Source organism: Meles meles, chromosome 7, assembly GCF_922984935.1.
Source record: "Meles meles chromosome 7, mMelMel3.1 paternal haplotype, whole genome shotgun sequence".
Classification (NCBI taxonomy): Eukaryota; Metazoa; Chordata; class Mammalia; order Carnivora; family Mustelidae; genus Meles; species Meles meles.
In genome coordinates this window covers 105,608,690-105,623,743 of record NC_060072.1, presented here as the reverse complement: position 1 = coordinate 105,623,743, position 15,054 = coordinate 105,608,690, and the positions used below count along the sequence as shown (strand labels likewise).

General features: G+C 49.4%; 1 protein-coding gene across 1 annotated transcript in view; it reads left to right on the top strand.

Annotated features, from left to right (window-relative positions):
* Positions 1 to 10,578, top strand: part of CD9 (CD9 molecule) — a 33,530-nt gene extending 22,952 nt beyond the window's left edge. Inside the window, exons 3-8 of the mRNA XM_046013456.1 lie at positions 4,799 to 4,896; positions 5,614 to 5,688; positions 7,939 to 8,037; positions 8,172 to 8,261; positions 8,792 to 8,875; positions 10,006 to 10,578. Coding sequence (XP_045869412.1) covers positions 4,799 to 4,896; positions 5,614 to 5,688; positions 7,939 to 8,037; positions 8,172 to 8,261; positions 8,792 to 8,875; positions 10,006 to 10,071 — 512 coding nt within the window. The 3' untranslated portion in view covers positions 10,072 to 10,578. The remainder of the gene's footprint in view (positions 1 to 4,798; positions 4,897 to 5,613; positions 5,689 to 7,938; positions 8,038 to 8,171; positions 8,262 to 8,791; positions 8,876 to 10,005) is intronic.
* Positions 10,579 to 15,054: the final 4,476 nt, after the last annotated feature.

Below are 15,054 nucleotides of genomic sequence, written 5' to 3'. Positions count from 1 at the left end.
ACGTGTTGTTCCATGATTTAATCCTCGTAACTCTTTAGGATACATGGAATGATTCCCACCTTATCAATGAAGAAACCAAAGCCCAGGGATTAGAGAACGTGCTGAGCTTGTACCCGTCAAGAGGCAGGGTGAGGATTTGAACCCAGGCCTACGAAAGCTGCTTCTTGACTTACCCGTGCTAGATTGTGGGAAGGACTCCCCATGTAGGAAGAGAAAGTATCTCTACCAACTGGATGTTCCCTGTTGGGGAGGTGGGCAGGGTGGAGGCTAGTCTGGCCTTTGACCTCACCCAAATTGTAGTCGGGGGAGGGAAGCCCCAATTACTGGTGGCCCTGGCCAGTGGGTGACAGGGGGGAAGTCACGCAGGATGGCAGGAGAGTGACGAGCACATGGTTGGAGGAGCCATGGCCTTCCTCTGGGAGTCACAGGGTGCAGGATGGCCGTGATCCTACCCAAAGTGACCAGAGGCACAGTCCCAAAGAGACACAGCGATCCCTAGTTGGAGGCCAGCGACCACTGCTCCCTCAGCTCCAATAGAGGAATGCTGGCACTTTGCTTCCCTGGGAAAGAGCTCAGCTTTGGAGAGTGTGTTCTGCTTGCAGAAGCCCAACAAAGGAGGGCAATGCAAGGGACACTCGAGCATCAGTCAGACAAGTGGCCGCTTGGGTCTGGCTGGGCCTTGCACTTCACCGAGTGTGCTGGGACACCAAGTCACCATCACTCATGGGCAGAGGGCCAAGAAGGCATCACCCTTCCCCCTTGAGCTGTGACACCAGCCTTTGTATTGACCCATGCCCCCTCTTCTGGCAGAGTGCCTGCTCCACCCCTGCCGATATTCTGGGCATCATGGGGTGACTGTACCTTGCACGGGGGGGCCTCCCCATCTGCCGCACAGCCCACCGGCCAGCCTGACCACGAAACCAACCCTTTGGAAAACCTGAAGGACCCCGGGGTGGATTTTCTTCAGGGTGGGCAACGGCTTTTAAAATAGAGAAAGAATGCATAACCAGGCCGAGAAGCAAGTGAAAAAAGAAACTTTCCAACATTCACAACAGTCAGTAGTAAATCCGGAGCAGCTGACGGCCTTATATGGGCCTTCTCCCCAGTTGAGGCCCTGGGAGAGTCAGTCCGTCAGCAGTATCCATAATCCCAGGCCGCAAACACATTAGGGAACTTTATTTTCTTGGTCCCAGGCCAGCAGCCCTTCTTAACTCCTTGGCGTCCTTCCAGAATCGTAGCCACTGACTGAGGGCATCTGGGGGCCCCAGGCAGAGGCTGTGGATGTCCTGGTCCACCCTTCCCTGGGACCAATCCTCTTCTTAGGACAAGGTCCCTAAGAGTTTCCAGGGTATGCGGCTTTTGCCCTCAGCGAGCTTGCGGCCTCGGGCACTTTGTTGCTCTGTGCACAGTTCTCCCCAGCCTGAGACTGGCAGAGCTCACACACCCACAACCTCTCCAAAACAGAAATATACCGTGCTTGGCAAATGGGGCACCACTGTGATGCTTATATTAGTGAGAACAGCCACCTACAGGACAGAGCGGGACCAAGAGAGAACCACTGGGGAGCCACGTAGGGTTCCTTTGAACCCCTGATTGGGTTTTTGGAGACAAGAAACTGTTGTTGTCAGTGGCAAGCTGGGGCCAGGACAGGAGGCCGATGTGTCCCCTTGGAGCTGAAGCCCAGAGCCCTGATATGCAGGTGAAGAGAACGCTCAGTTTTGTGTATAAAGGACATCCCAGCATATGCTTCTGCTCTACCAAAGGCTTTTCTTCTCCTCTGACCAGGCCTATAATGTCGGCCTGAAAAGAGAATCAACAGCCCTTAAGCAAATTAATACAGTAATCCTAGAGAAGGCTCCGTGACGAATAACTTTTTCCATGAGTCAGACAAAAAGCTAACATTCATTTGTTTTGTAAAGGGGAACGCTTTGTCATTTGTCATTGCCAGCCTTTGCTAACAAGCTCAGGATGTAGGCTAGGAGGAGCCTGTCCAGAGGGAAGCCCAGCAGGGACCTGCGAAGAAGCAGCCAAGCCCTCCAGTGGTTCCACGTCTTCTGAGATGGGGGAGAGGGCCTGTTGCCCAGGAGCCCCCCCCTACAGCTTCATGGCCACTGCTGAAGTGCCTGTCAACAGCCCCCTGGGGAATTGCTTATCTTCCTCCCCAGCCGGAGAGGGTGAAGCCAAGACACCCCGCATCTGCAGCTCTCCAAACAAGATACTACACCAATGACCTTTGTCCTGCAGTCTTCATCTGCTGAGCCCAAGAAGAATATTTAGCATTAACCAGCAAGCCCATTAGGAGGAGAATCCATTGCATGTGCTCTCTTTCTCTCTCTCCCTCTGCAGAGGGAAGTGCTTTTTCCTTTAGTAGCTCTCCATGCTGCCAACCCAAGTCCCCTGATGTCTGCCAGGGCTGTCCTGGTTTACGAAGCTAGGTCTGGACTTAACAGAAGACATGTCCGTCCACTCCCACTCCGACTCTATTCCATGTGCTTGCAAATCCTTTTGATCTCTTAATACCCCCTGTGTATTCAGCCCTTGCTGTGGAGCTCAAAGGGTGACCTCATCCTTCGTTGTCTTCCCCCGATGAGATGGGGAGAAACTGGGGCCATTTGACTGCCGTGGCTGGCCTGTGTCCCCATGGCAGGTTCACCCCTCCCGGGGTGCCCGTGCAGTGCATGGAGCCGCGTGGCCTGAGTCCGGCCCGCTGCCCCACACTGTCGGACAGCCCAGGAGGCTAGGACTTGACTCGAGGACAAGCCGCATTTGTCCCCTTGCCCAGTCTGGGCCGGGCATGCACGGGAACAATACCCATATTCATACGACGAAGGGGTTTGCCAGTAAACCCACGTGACTTGACATCACGACAGATGTGGGGGGGAAAGGGGAGAAACACAAACGCTCCGTTGTGTGCGCTGCACTTGGGGCTGCGGGGGAAGATCAGCTGCAGGCGGGCTGCACGGTTTGTTGCCTGCAAAGCCTCAGCTCTGGACTAGGGGTGCAGATGGGGGACAGTGAAGTCACTGTAACACCTGCCAAGGTTCTCACTGCACTGTCCCGTTGTGCATTGTGCGGAAACATCACAGACATGCTCTCTCAGCTTCAGCCAGCACTTCGGGGAAGTCTCTCTAGTCCCAATGAGTAGGGAGGGATCAGCAAGTGTATAAAGATGCATCACTGTGGTTCTGAGTGACAGCCCTCCAACCCTCGTATTACCCAGAATCACAGCAGCCAGCATTTGTTGTGCACCTTTTGGATCCTGTCCTTTCGTCTGCACTGCGAGCCCTGAGGTGGGCATTGTTCGCACTCCCGTCTCACAGATAGGTCGTTGCACAGAGAGAGGCAGTCGCTTTCCCGGGGTCACAGAGCTGGCTCTCAAACCCAGACATGCTCTCCCCACGTGACAGGAGCCCCTCTCCAGATTGAACAGAACTCACCTGCAAGACAGGAAGGCACAGGACCTCTCTGCCAGCTTCCCCACGGGGCCTCTGCACTGGAGAGTGGGACGGCTGTGACTTCTCCAGAATAGGACTACCAAGACTGGCCCCTCTGGGCCTTCCCTGGGGGGTGCCAGAAGGAAGGACGAGGGCCAGGCTCCACTGTGTTCCCCTTTCAGGGTTTTATACAATGTCGGGCCCAGGCAAAATGTCACTGCCCTTCTCACTCAGATTGAGGACTTAGAAACCATGTCCTCATCCTCCCTTTAAAGGAGGATCCTGTTCACCCTTCACCTGGAACAAATGATTTGCAACCCTAAGACTCTTCAGTGTGCTTTAAGGAATGTCTTGAAATTTTCTAGCCACCAGGCTCTCATTTTACTGATAAAGATACCAAGACCCAGAGAGGGAACATGTCTTACCCAAGATCGCACAGCATGTAGTAGCAGAGTCGGGATCAAAGTGGGAGGTCTTCTGACCCCAGGCCTATGTTTTCCTCACTAGAGCAAGTACTCGTTCCTTGGCCAACATGTGCCCTTGGCCTTACTGACCATGCGTGCCTCACTGCCCCCCGGAAGCAGGGCAGGAAGGCACCCCTTCTGGGAATGAGGCAGAGCTGGCCCACCCTAAGCATGGCTAAAGTCTGAGCACCACAACCCCTTCCTACCGAAGCCTGCGCTGACATGCTCTTCTGTCCGGGAGCAGCCAGCCCAAGGCTCCTTGGAGTCCCAGGAAGTCAGTCCCAGTCTGGAGGGTCTATTTTAATTGGTGTGAGTGGATTCATCTTGCTGGAAACAGCTGACAGACTGGATCGGTTTGTGTCCTGCATCAAATCTGGGGATTTCTGTGGATCTCTTGGTTCTGGTTAGGGGGACAGGAGTACCTTCCAGAAAGGCGAGGGTAAGATGGGAGTGAGGGCTCAATGGGGTGGGGTCCTAGAAGGCAGACTGGTGGGAAGGAGACTTAAGAGCAGAGATGGAGGAGGCTGGTTTTTTGGTGTTTTGGTTTTTTTTTAAAGATTTTATTTTTATTTATTTGACAGAGATCACAAGTAGGCAGAGAGGCAGGCAGAGAGAGAGAGGAGAAAACAGGCTCCCTGCTGAGCAGAGAGCCCGATGCGGGGCTCGATCCCAGGACCCTGGGATCACAACCTGAGCCGAAGGCAGAGGCTTTAACCCACTGAGCCACCCAGGCACCCCGAGGAGGCTGTTTTGAAGGATGGGACACTTCCTCCCTGAGGGAGGGGTGATAAGGATGGGGGCACGGCCCAGATTCTTAGGGAGGGGATAAAGGAATTGCAGGACGTATCTGAGCCTCCACGCTATTGACTCCCTGCCTTGCCCTCTGTTCTCTCCCCTCAGGAGTTTATATTCTGATTGGAGCCGGTGCCCTCATGATGCTGGTGGGCTTCCTGGGCTGCTGTGGAGCCGTGCAAGAGTCCCAGTGCATGCTGGGATTGGTGAGTACCCTATCCACTCCCCGCAACCACTCTGACCCCCAGACCCCTGCCCCCAAGATCTCATAGAACACATGAGGTGGGGTGGAGTGAAGAGGGTTCCCTAAGGGCTTGAGCTCTCCTCAGCAACTCGACTGCAGGCCCCACCCGGGCCTCCTACGAGGCAGCCATCTTGTCCTCCTCCCCTGCAGCAATGCCTTGCTCCTCTTCCTTTCTGGAGCCTCTCTCTCTTATCACTTCCCTTAGGCGACTAAATGCCAGGACTTTGTTTTCCCCTTTTTCGAGGACCACGTTTGCTTTTTTTCCCTGAACCCACAGGTACCTTCACTTTCTCTTATTTTAAAATTTGTTACAGTTTTCTTCAAATTCCACAGTATATTCTTTCTTTATTTCCTCAAATCCCTGTGGTTTTTGTGAGTGAGTGATGGTATTTTATCACTGACTCTTCATTAACACCGTAGAAATACCAGTTCTGGGGTCAGCTGTGCCCCGTTCTTTCCTCCTGAGGAATCTCTTCCTACCACTGCTTTCACTCCTCACCTTAGCTAAGGCTCACAGTTCTATAACTTCTCCCCTGTCCCTTCCAGGGTATTCATTTGTGCCCCCAGATGCCCGACCCCCAGAGACTTGTTGATCTTCCTTGGTCTCCAGAATACCCTTTGGTTGCTCTCATTGCCTGTCTGGGATTTCTCCTCATCCTATCCCTTCTTTGTCTTCTAGTTCTTCGGCTTCCTCTTGGTGATATTTGCCATTGAGATAGCTGCGGCTATCTGGGGATATTCCCACAAAGATGAGGTAGGTTTCTCCCATAAGATCTCTTGGGAGTAATACAGGTTTGGGAATTTGTGAGTGGGAATGATGAGGGCAGACGGGTGTCCCAGTTGGCCACTTCGGTCAGCTTTCAGCCATCGCACATGCCTCTTACTTCAGCATGTTCCCATGTGCCCATCAGAATGTGATCTCTTCCAGGGAAGGGGATGTGGGTGTCCTGCCAGCCACTCCGTCCAGTTCCCTGGATGGTGCTGGCACATAATAGATGTTCAGGAAATACTCACTGGGTCCGTGTATGCGCATGTGTATCTCACACATCAGCAGCCCTGCCCCCATCTCCTCTGGAAAGATGGCGTAGGAAAAACAAGACTTTGTATGGCCTGGACCCACCACCACCCCCACCCCTTCACCTAGTCTCTGAATATGTGCCTCCATGAGCTGCGTGCTGTCCATACCCCACGTGAGTCCAGAGATGTGCAAGCCGTGGGCCCCCCTTGAAGCAACTGCCACCTGAGTGAAGGTTATGCATGATAAGTGTCATAGAAGTCATTTATATCCAGAAGTTCCAAGGAGTTGGAGAAGATAGCATGCCAAAGGGAACTCTCTTCTGGCTTCATGGAGAAGTGGGCATCAACACAAGCCTTGGGTGAAAGAGAGGATTTCAGGAGGAAAGTTGGTAGGAGACTGAGTACTTTATTATTTTTTTTTCCCATTTTATTTATTTTTTCAGCGTAACAGTATTCATTCTTTTTGCACAACACCCAGTGCTCCATGCAAAACGTGCCCTCCCCATTACCCACCACCTGTTCCCCCAACCTCCCACCCCTGACCCTTCAAAACCCTCAGGTTGTTTTTCAGAGTCCATAGTCTCTTATGGTTCGCCTCCCCTTCCAAATTTTTTTTTTTTTAAATAAACATATAATGTATTTTTATCCCCAGGGGTACAGTGGCTGCCTTCAGCTCAGGTCATGGTCCCAGGGTCCTGGGATTGAGCCCCATGCTGGGCTCCCAGCTCAGTGGGGAGTCTGCTTCTCCCTCGACCTCTGCCACCCCCGTCCCACTCAGGCTTGCTTTTTCTCTCTCTCTCTCTCTCAAATAAATACATAAATAAACACCTTTAAAAAAATAATAAAGTGTAAACCTGGCGATTCACTTTATTATTTTTTTAAAGGTGTTTATTTATGTATTTATTTGAGAGAGAGAGAGAAAAAGCAAGCCTGAGTGGGACGGGGGTGGCAGAGGTCGAGGGAGAAGCAGACTCCCCACTGAGCTGGGAGCCCAACATGGGGCTCAATCCCAGGACCCTGGGACCATGACCTGAGCTGAAGGCAGCCACTTAACTGACTGAGCCATCCAGGTGCCCCCCGAGAACTTTCCTTTAAAGACAGCTGAACATGGGCTCCCACGGGGAGCCACTAAAGAGTTGTGGGCCAGGATGGGCCACATCAGAACAGGTTTTAGGAAGGGCTGTCTTGGCTTGTTCAGCAGCAAGTGCAGGGAGACTGGATGCTGGGACCCCGTTTAAAGAGAGAAAAAAAATAAAAGAGAGATTTAACTGTCCGGATATAAATGCTGCAACCATAGAAATAGGAAGGGATGCTAGTGGAAGCTGCTGAAGGAGAGATTCTGGATGTTGGTCAGGGCGAGAGACGGGCGTTTGTTAAACTAGGGTGTACCCCGGTGCGAAGGAGAATAATTGTCCTTCATATTATAGTTGCTAATACTTATGCGAAATTTACTCTGTACCAGACACCATGCTAAGGGCTTAACATGCAGTATCTCCTATAAATCCTCACCATAACCTCTGAGACACAAACTCCTATAATCTCTATCCTACATACGCAGAAAAGGAGGTACAGAGAGGTTTGGTAATTTGCCAGAAGTCACACAGCCTCTAAGTGAAGAAGAAACAAAGGGAAGCCTGAGGAGCTAGCCTGGTCAGGAGTAGGATGTTGTGGTTGTTACCGTTCTTTAGACTGGGGAGAGTCCGTTTTGTTCACAAGTAGAAGGGAAGGAGCCAAGTTGGGTGGAAGGGACTGGCCAAAGGTGCAAGAGAAGAAGGGAAACTGGCCAGAGTGGGTTCCTAGGGATGTGGGAGGAGACGAGAAGGGCCCTGGAGGCGCTGGGAGAGGCAGGACCAGTCTGGTAGCTTCAGTCTGCTCAGGGATGTTCTCTGAGCACAGGAATCTGTTGTCCGAGCAGGAACAAGATCAAACAGGTGACATTTGTCCAAGAAGATGCCCTGTCTGCCCCTCTCTTTTCTGCCCATCCCAGGTGATTAAGGAAGTCCAGGAGTTTTACAAGGACACCTACAACAAGCTGAAGTCCAAGGACGAGCCCCAGCGTGAGACCCTGAAAGCCATCCACTACGCGGTACGTCACCCCCGCAAAAGCTCCTTGGACACGCGCATGCGCACCGGGGCCTGAGCGCACCAGACCCGGCGTCTGTGTGCTGGTGGTCTGCGTTGTTCGTCTGTCTCACCCCATCCCTGCCCTTCCCTCTGCAGCTGAACTGCTGTGGTCTGGTTGGTGGAGTGGAACAGTTTATCTCCGACATCTGCCCCCAGAAGGATGTTCTGTCAAGCCTCACAGTGAAGGTAAACTCGTGTGCCACCGCTGGCTGCTCTGGACCAGTCCCACCAAGGCTGACCTGAAATCCTGCCCTCTCCTCCTGGGAGGAGTTCTCCTTCTGTGCAGTGGCCCCTTGGTGGGTCCACCTCTTTTCTCCCCTCCCCCCAGGCCTCTGCTTCCTCAAGGGCAGCAGAACAAGGACCAGACCAGGGAAATCATGAAGTATTTAGACATGCCAGCAGCTCATGATTGGAAGCTGGACCCAATGTCTAAACTTCAGAATAATCAGAAGTAACCCAATGGCCTAATGGGAGCTAGAACCTGAAGCAGGGGCTTCCCCTTCTTCCTTCCCTTATTTCTTACCCAGACTTTAGGGACCCGCCTCCATATACCTTGGGTCTCACTTCCATCCACCAGCCAGGACACCTGGGCACTCCTGTCCCCAGCCCTTTCTGCGACCCCCAGCGTTCCTGGTGTGAGGCAGGTGCTATGGGAGGGAGGAGGTACCCTGGAGCAGGGATTGTGTGTGACCTGAGTCTTGGTTTGCCCCCCTCAGCCCTGCCCTGAGGCCATAGAAGAGGTCTTCCACAACAAATTCCACATCATCGGCGCGGTGGGCATTGGGATTGCGGTCGTGATGGTGAGTATTGAGGACACCAAGAGGGAATGATTGTCTTAGTGAAGCACACACCCTGGCTGGGGAGTGTATTAACTCATCAATTACTTTATCAACTAATTTAATCTTCACCATACCTGTGAGTGCAAGCTGTTGGTATGCCCCTTGTACAGACTAGGGAGTGGAGAGACAGAGAGGTTGAGTTGATCAAAGCGTCTGAGCTCATGTGTGAAGCATCTGGGATTTGAGCTCCGTATCTCTCCAGTACGTGTTGGCTTACCATCAAGGTTCAGGGGTGAGTGTAAGGTGACGCCAGTGCTGCTGGTCCACAGACCACACTCTGAGTAGCAAGGGCGTAGGTCACCCAGACCTGTTAGTTAGCCTGGGATCATCTTCAGGACATGTTTTTGTTACGCACCTGCTTTGCTTTCCCCCCAAGAAAGTAGTTCAGTAAAAGTTACATGAATGGGAATTATTTCTCACACACAAACACATACCATAGTCTAAAAGGCATCCAAAGGTGGACAGCCAGAAGGAAGATTCCAGGCTTCAGATAATCTACTGTCCCGCTAATCAGCACTCCCAAAAACCATTAAGGGCAACCAAGGTTCCCTGCAGTCACCCCCTCTTGTCCCAAAAGGGAGTGGTAAGAACCATGTAGGGGACTTAGCCCTCCTCTGCCCCAGTAAGACTATCCCAGAAGTGAGAATTGCTTCCTTTCTTAGTGGTTATTTACACCTAAGAAAGGCTTGAGGCCACTTCCAGTAAAAACCATAACAGTACTTCTTAAAATGGAATATAAAGCAGAGACACACACATAGGTGGAAAGCAGTACAAGCCTGTGTGGATCATTGGAATATCTGCCCTTTGAGCATTAAATTGAGCTCTGAGCTTATTTGACGTGCTCTGGAAGTTTCCTCAGGGAAGTGGCTTATGCCGTTTACGTGAGCAAGTCACTGCAGACCCGCAGAACCCCAGCAGTCAGTGACTCTTCCCGTTACCCAGCCCCCATCTCTCCTTCAGCACTCCTCAGCGTGCCTGGCCCTGTGGTCACTATCCTTGTTTGTCTTGGCCCGGATGACTCATGTCTCTCCTCTCCTTCACCCTTCCCTCGGCAAAGCCGCCTGTTCCTCATGTTCCCTTCTGTCTTGTAGATATTTGGCATGATCTTCAGTATGATCCTGTGCTGTGCCATCCGCAGGAGCCGAGAGATGGTCTAGAGTCAGCTTGCATCCCTGAGCAGGAAAGTCCAGTCCTAAAGATTGTCGGTTATTTTCTTGGGGTTCTGTTTTTTAGTTTTGGGGTTTTTGTTTTGTTTTTATTTTTGTTTGGGGGTGTTTTTTTTTTTTTTTGGTGTTGTGTTGTTCTGGTTTTTTGACTTTTTTTTTTTTTTGCCACTAACCTTAGTATTCATTCTGCATTTCTAAACAAAAAAGTTATTCCATGTTTGTCTTTTTAATGCTTTATTCAATATTGGTATTTGTAGTTGAGAGATTTGGGGATTTGGTTTGCTTTGGTTTATATTTTTTTGTTGTTTGTTTTGCTTATTATGTTAAGCAGAAATCCTGCAATGAAAGGTACTATATTTGCTAGACTCTAGACAAAAGATATTGTACATAAAGAGAATTTTTTTTGTCTTTAAACAGATAAAAAATGTCTATCATACTTAATCAGGTTGTAACTTATGTTGAAGACAATTTGATACGTAATAAATGATGATGACAATATCCCAGACCAGTTTTGGTTTTTCTTTCCTGTATATTTTTAAAGCTATTTGTTTTTCAGATGTCTTCTAACCTCGTTTATTTGAGAATTAGGTTGGAAAGTTGGTCTCCCTACTTGACTAATGAAGAAAGCAAGACAGGAAGGCATTTTGATCCCACATCACACGGTTTTAATAGAGTCTGCACCAGAGCCTAGCCCATGCCTCTTTCTTGTAGCATCAGGTTGTATGTCGGGAAGATAGCAGTAAATGTGACCTCCCTGATGGCGGGGGACTTAGTTTTCTTCACTGCTCTGCCCCCAGCACCTAGAACCTACTGTCTCTGGTGTGTAGTACGTGCTCAATAAATATTTGTTGGCAACTAATATTTGTTAAATAAATGAGGGCATTTGATCAGGGAGGCAGAATATCAAATGTTAAATATTATATATATTATAATTCACATTTTATATATGAGAGTGTGTGTGTGTGTATATATATATATAATTTGCTACATGGATTTGACCTTGTACGATCATTAGAGTTGTTTGCATAGTCTCTTTAAGACCATTGGCTTTTCATCAGACACAGGAACTTGAAGCCTTGTGGTCAGGGGGCAGACAGGAAGGACACCTGATGTCCTTGGGGAGAGCAAGAACAGGCCAGAACTCAAACAGGAGCTTGAGAAGACAGACAACTCTGTCAGTTCTTGTTTCTCTGATGGGGCAGTGGGTCCTGCAGAGGCTAGCACTCTGTGTTAGAGCTAAACAGGGGCCAGGCGCTGGAGGAGCTGACATGAGCCAGCAAAATAAGCGACAGTTTTGTGTGAGCTGCAAAATGTCTCATTACCTTTCAGGCCTCCCATGTGAGGAGGGGGAAAACCCAGGGTTAGCATGCTTGCATCTCATTGCTGTTCTGTGGCCCCAGGAGCCATATTCATCTGAGCATTTGAGGGCTAATTGTACTGTTTCAGTGTGGAAATAGCAGGTCAACTCTTCTTTCTATGAAAATGTGAATGAGCCCATGTTAAGTCAGCATCATAATCCCTGGTTAATTCTATTATCTGCCCTGTTGGTGACTGCCAGCTCCATCTAGGTAAAGCAGGTTCCATCTACACACTTTCCACTCTGCTTCTCTGCTGAAGGGTAGCTGGGGTCAGAATATAACAGATTTGCTACTACTTAAATCGAGGAATACCTCGGCGTTATACCCCGTCTTCTCAGTTTGTCATAAATAATGGGTCAATTGGCTAGCTTAAGCGAAAGCTTAAGAACACAAGTAGTATCTCCTGGAACCCAAGAATGGAAACACAGTTGAGCCATAGGAAGTTTCTGGAACCATGGACTAGGAACTCCTGCAGCTCTGCACTTCTGAGTGCTGTGTTCTGCTCCCCAAAGAGACCACTTGTCTCTGCTACTCCGTCCACATGGGTTGCAAAGAGAGCTGGTGTTCAACCCCCAAGTCTATGCAGACAACCTCCAGTAGCCTCACTTGAAATTTGCGGAGAGAAAATCTGCCCCAGTTTTCAGTGCAGTATCTATCCCTGACTTCAGTGGAGGGGTATGCGTAGTAAAGACTCATCCATCCTCTCACCTGTAGACTGAACCTAAGAACAGAAAAGGAGGGATCACTGAGAGCTGGCAGACCCCAGAAGGGAGCCAGCTGGTCCACACTGTGCCCAGTCCAGCCCAATAAGCTCGCCCTGACTCCTGGTGGATGGGTCTAGTTGAAGGTCTAAACTAAGGCAAAACCAAGATCGGCCAATGCTCTCAGGGCCTGAAAGGCTTTTGGAACAAAGTCCTTCAGGAAGTTACAGGTCACAAAAAGGCAATAGACTGCCAACAGCAGTAATAGCTATGGGTCCAGAAAGAACCTCCTCGGGCAGAAGAGGAATGGAAACACAGCTGGATGTGTCGGCCTCTTGGTTCAACTGGGAAAGGCAGAGCAGGGGCAGCAAATTTGAATATAAACAAATGGATAGTAAAGGTTATTACAGGTTATTACTTTACCTGATGCCCTTCAAGGACTGAGAGTGCTTTAATATCTGCAGACTCCACGCCTTCTATTGGGGAGCTGAATGGTGCGAGGGTGGAGGCAAGACCACAGGTATCAGGCACTCCTTCCATGCTTTGCCATTTCCCCGGCGAAGGAGTTTGAACTAGCGCACCAGGACACTCCCAGAGGGCAGCGTATTTTTGTTTCACTGAAAATGAAGGATCTCCTGAGCTGCTTGGGCACAGGATGGAGCAGTCTGGGTGGTTTTCCAGCACAATCAGATCCATAGCTGGGTGAACACTCCCATACCAGAGAAGAGATCCACTGGTGGCCTGGGGTTGGGGAGACCCTGCCCTCTCTGGTCAGTGTTTTAAATAACTTGGAATATTATGAAATATTACAGGTTTCACAAAGCTCTGAGGAATGCCCAGTAATGTGAGTAACACAATTATAGTTCAAAGAGCTCTCAGGATTTGGAATAATGGATTATGACACCCAAAGGATATATCTTATGAGGAATAAATAATAAGTAAGTGAAGTCAAGCAGTCTACAGTAATATGTTTTAACACAGCTCCTCATCCCTTAACACTTCTAGCTGAAGAAGAAGTTAAGTGTGTGTTTGGCTGGCTAGGTAATAGGGTTTTTCTCTCATGCATTAAGTCTGGAGATAACTACAGGTGTTAATTCCGCAGCTAGACACTCGCAAAGATGGCATCTCTGTGATTCTCTTGGCTTCCCTCTGTCACCAGGTAGCTGCCATGGCTCCAACCATCTCTACATTCACAGCAGGAAGTAGAAGGGCAAATCCTTGCTACAAGTATCCCATTTATCTAAAATGCAAAAGCTTGGGGCACCTTGGTGGCTCAGTGGGTTGGGCCTCTGCCTTCGGCTCAGGTCATGATCCCAGGTCCTGGGATCGAGCCCCACATCAGGTTCTCTGCTCAGCAGGAGCCTGCCTCCTCTCTCTCTCTCTCTCTCTCTCTCTCTCTCTCTGCCTGCCTCTCTGCCTACTTGTGACCTCTGTCTGTCAAATAAACAAATAAAATCTTTAGATTAATTAATTAATTTTTAAAAATGCAAAATCTTCCCCCAAAAGCTCAGAAGCTAACTTCCATTCGTGCATCGTTGACCAAAATCTGTCACATGAGTACTCAGCGACAAGGGTGGCTGAGAAAATGAGTATGTAATTATGCCAAACTACAAAGAAGATGGGAAAGGGTCAAATGCGTTATGGGTATTTCATTCCATTTTAAAAGTTAGAAGATTCCGGGGCACCTAGATGGCTCAGTGGGTTAAGCCCCTGTCTTCAGCTCAGGTCATGGTCTCAGGGGTCCTGGGGTCGAGCCCCGCATCAGGCTCTCTGCTTGACCGGGAGCCTGCTTCCCCTCTCTCTCTCTGCCTGCTTCCCTGCCTGCTTGTGATCTCTCTCTGTCAAATAAATAAATAAGATATATATTTTTTTAAAGTTAGAAGATTCCATTTTAAAGAAGAAGCTCAGTATTTGCCCCCAGAACATGCAATTAATCTATTGGATACAGATTTGAATCCGATTCTGTTTTTCTCCAGTCTTACTGCACATTTCACATAGTGGCGCCTCCAGGATTAATAATACCACAGGAAGAAATTCAACAGGAACATCCTGGAATCACTTGATTGGAAGAATTCATTACATAAATGCAGGATGGAGAAATAACTTCATTTGAAAAAAAAAGACAAGGAAATGTAGCTTACCACAAACTTAAAAGAAGCCAAAACTGTGAGGTGAGGCTGTTACAGGTTCCATCCAGAGACGTAGGTGTCTGGATGAGGGAGATAATAAAGCTACCACAGATGAAGCAGTCAGGCCCTAGGGCAGTATGGTGCTCCAATCTGGGGCCTGTCCTCAAAAAGTAAGGGAGCCAACTAAAAGACCTAGAGATAGGAGAGACCTTCTTGGGGAGGGTTTAAAACCATGTCATCCCAAAGGAGAGTGAAGGACCAAAGGATTCCAACCTGGGTGGGGTGGGGATACCAACACGCAACAATCTTGGTTTCCAAATATCTAAAGAGCTGTAGGGTAGACCAGGGACATATGTGGTCCCAGAGACCGCAATGAGAACTCATGGCAGAATTAACAGGGAACAGATGTTGGCTTAAAACAAGGAAAACTCCTTGGAACCTGGGGCTATTGAACAGAGTAGTGGGCCCCAAAGTGTGAAGGAGGCTCCAGGAGAATCTGGAGATGGGGTGTGCCAATCCCTGCACCAATGGGGCCTTGAGGAATCCCTACATCCCTCCCATCTCTAAAATCATATAGAGATGTAAATCTCCAAGCAAATACTTAGTGTTGGGGTGGAAGAATTTTCTCTGCTGTTCAAGGTCCTTCCATTTGGACTAAGAATCAAATTGACAGGAGGAGGATTAACAATAGAAAGCCATATTTAAGAGCATACATACAGGGAATCCACACAGACATGGAAATTGCAAAGACGGGCAACATGATACTTACATAAGCTAAGGAGTGGG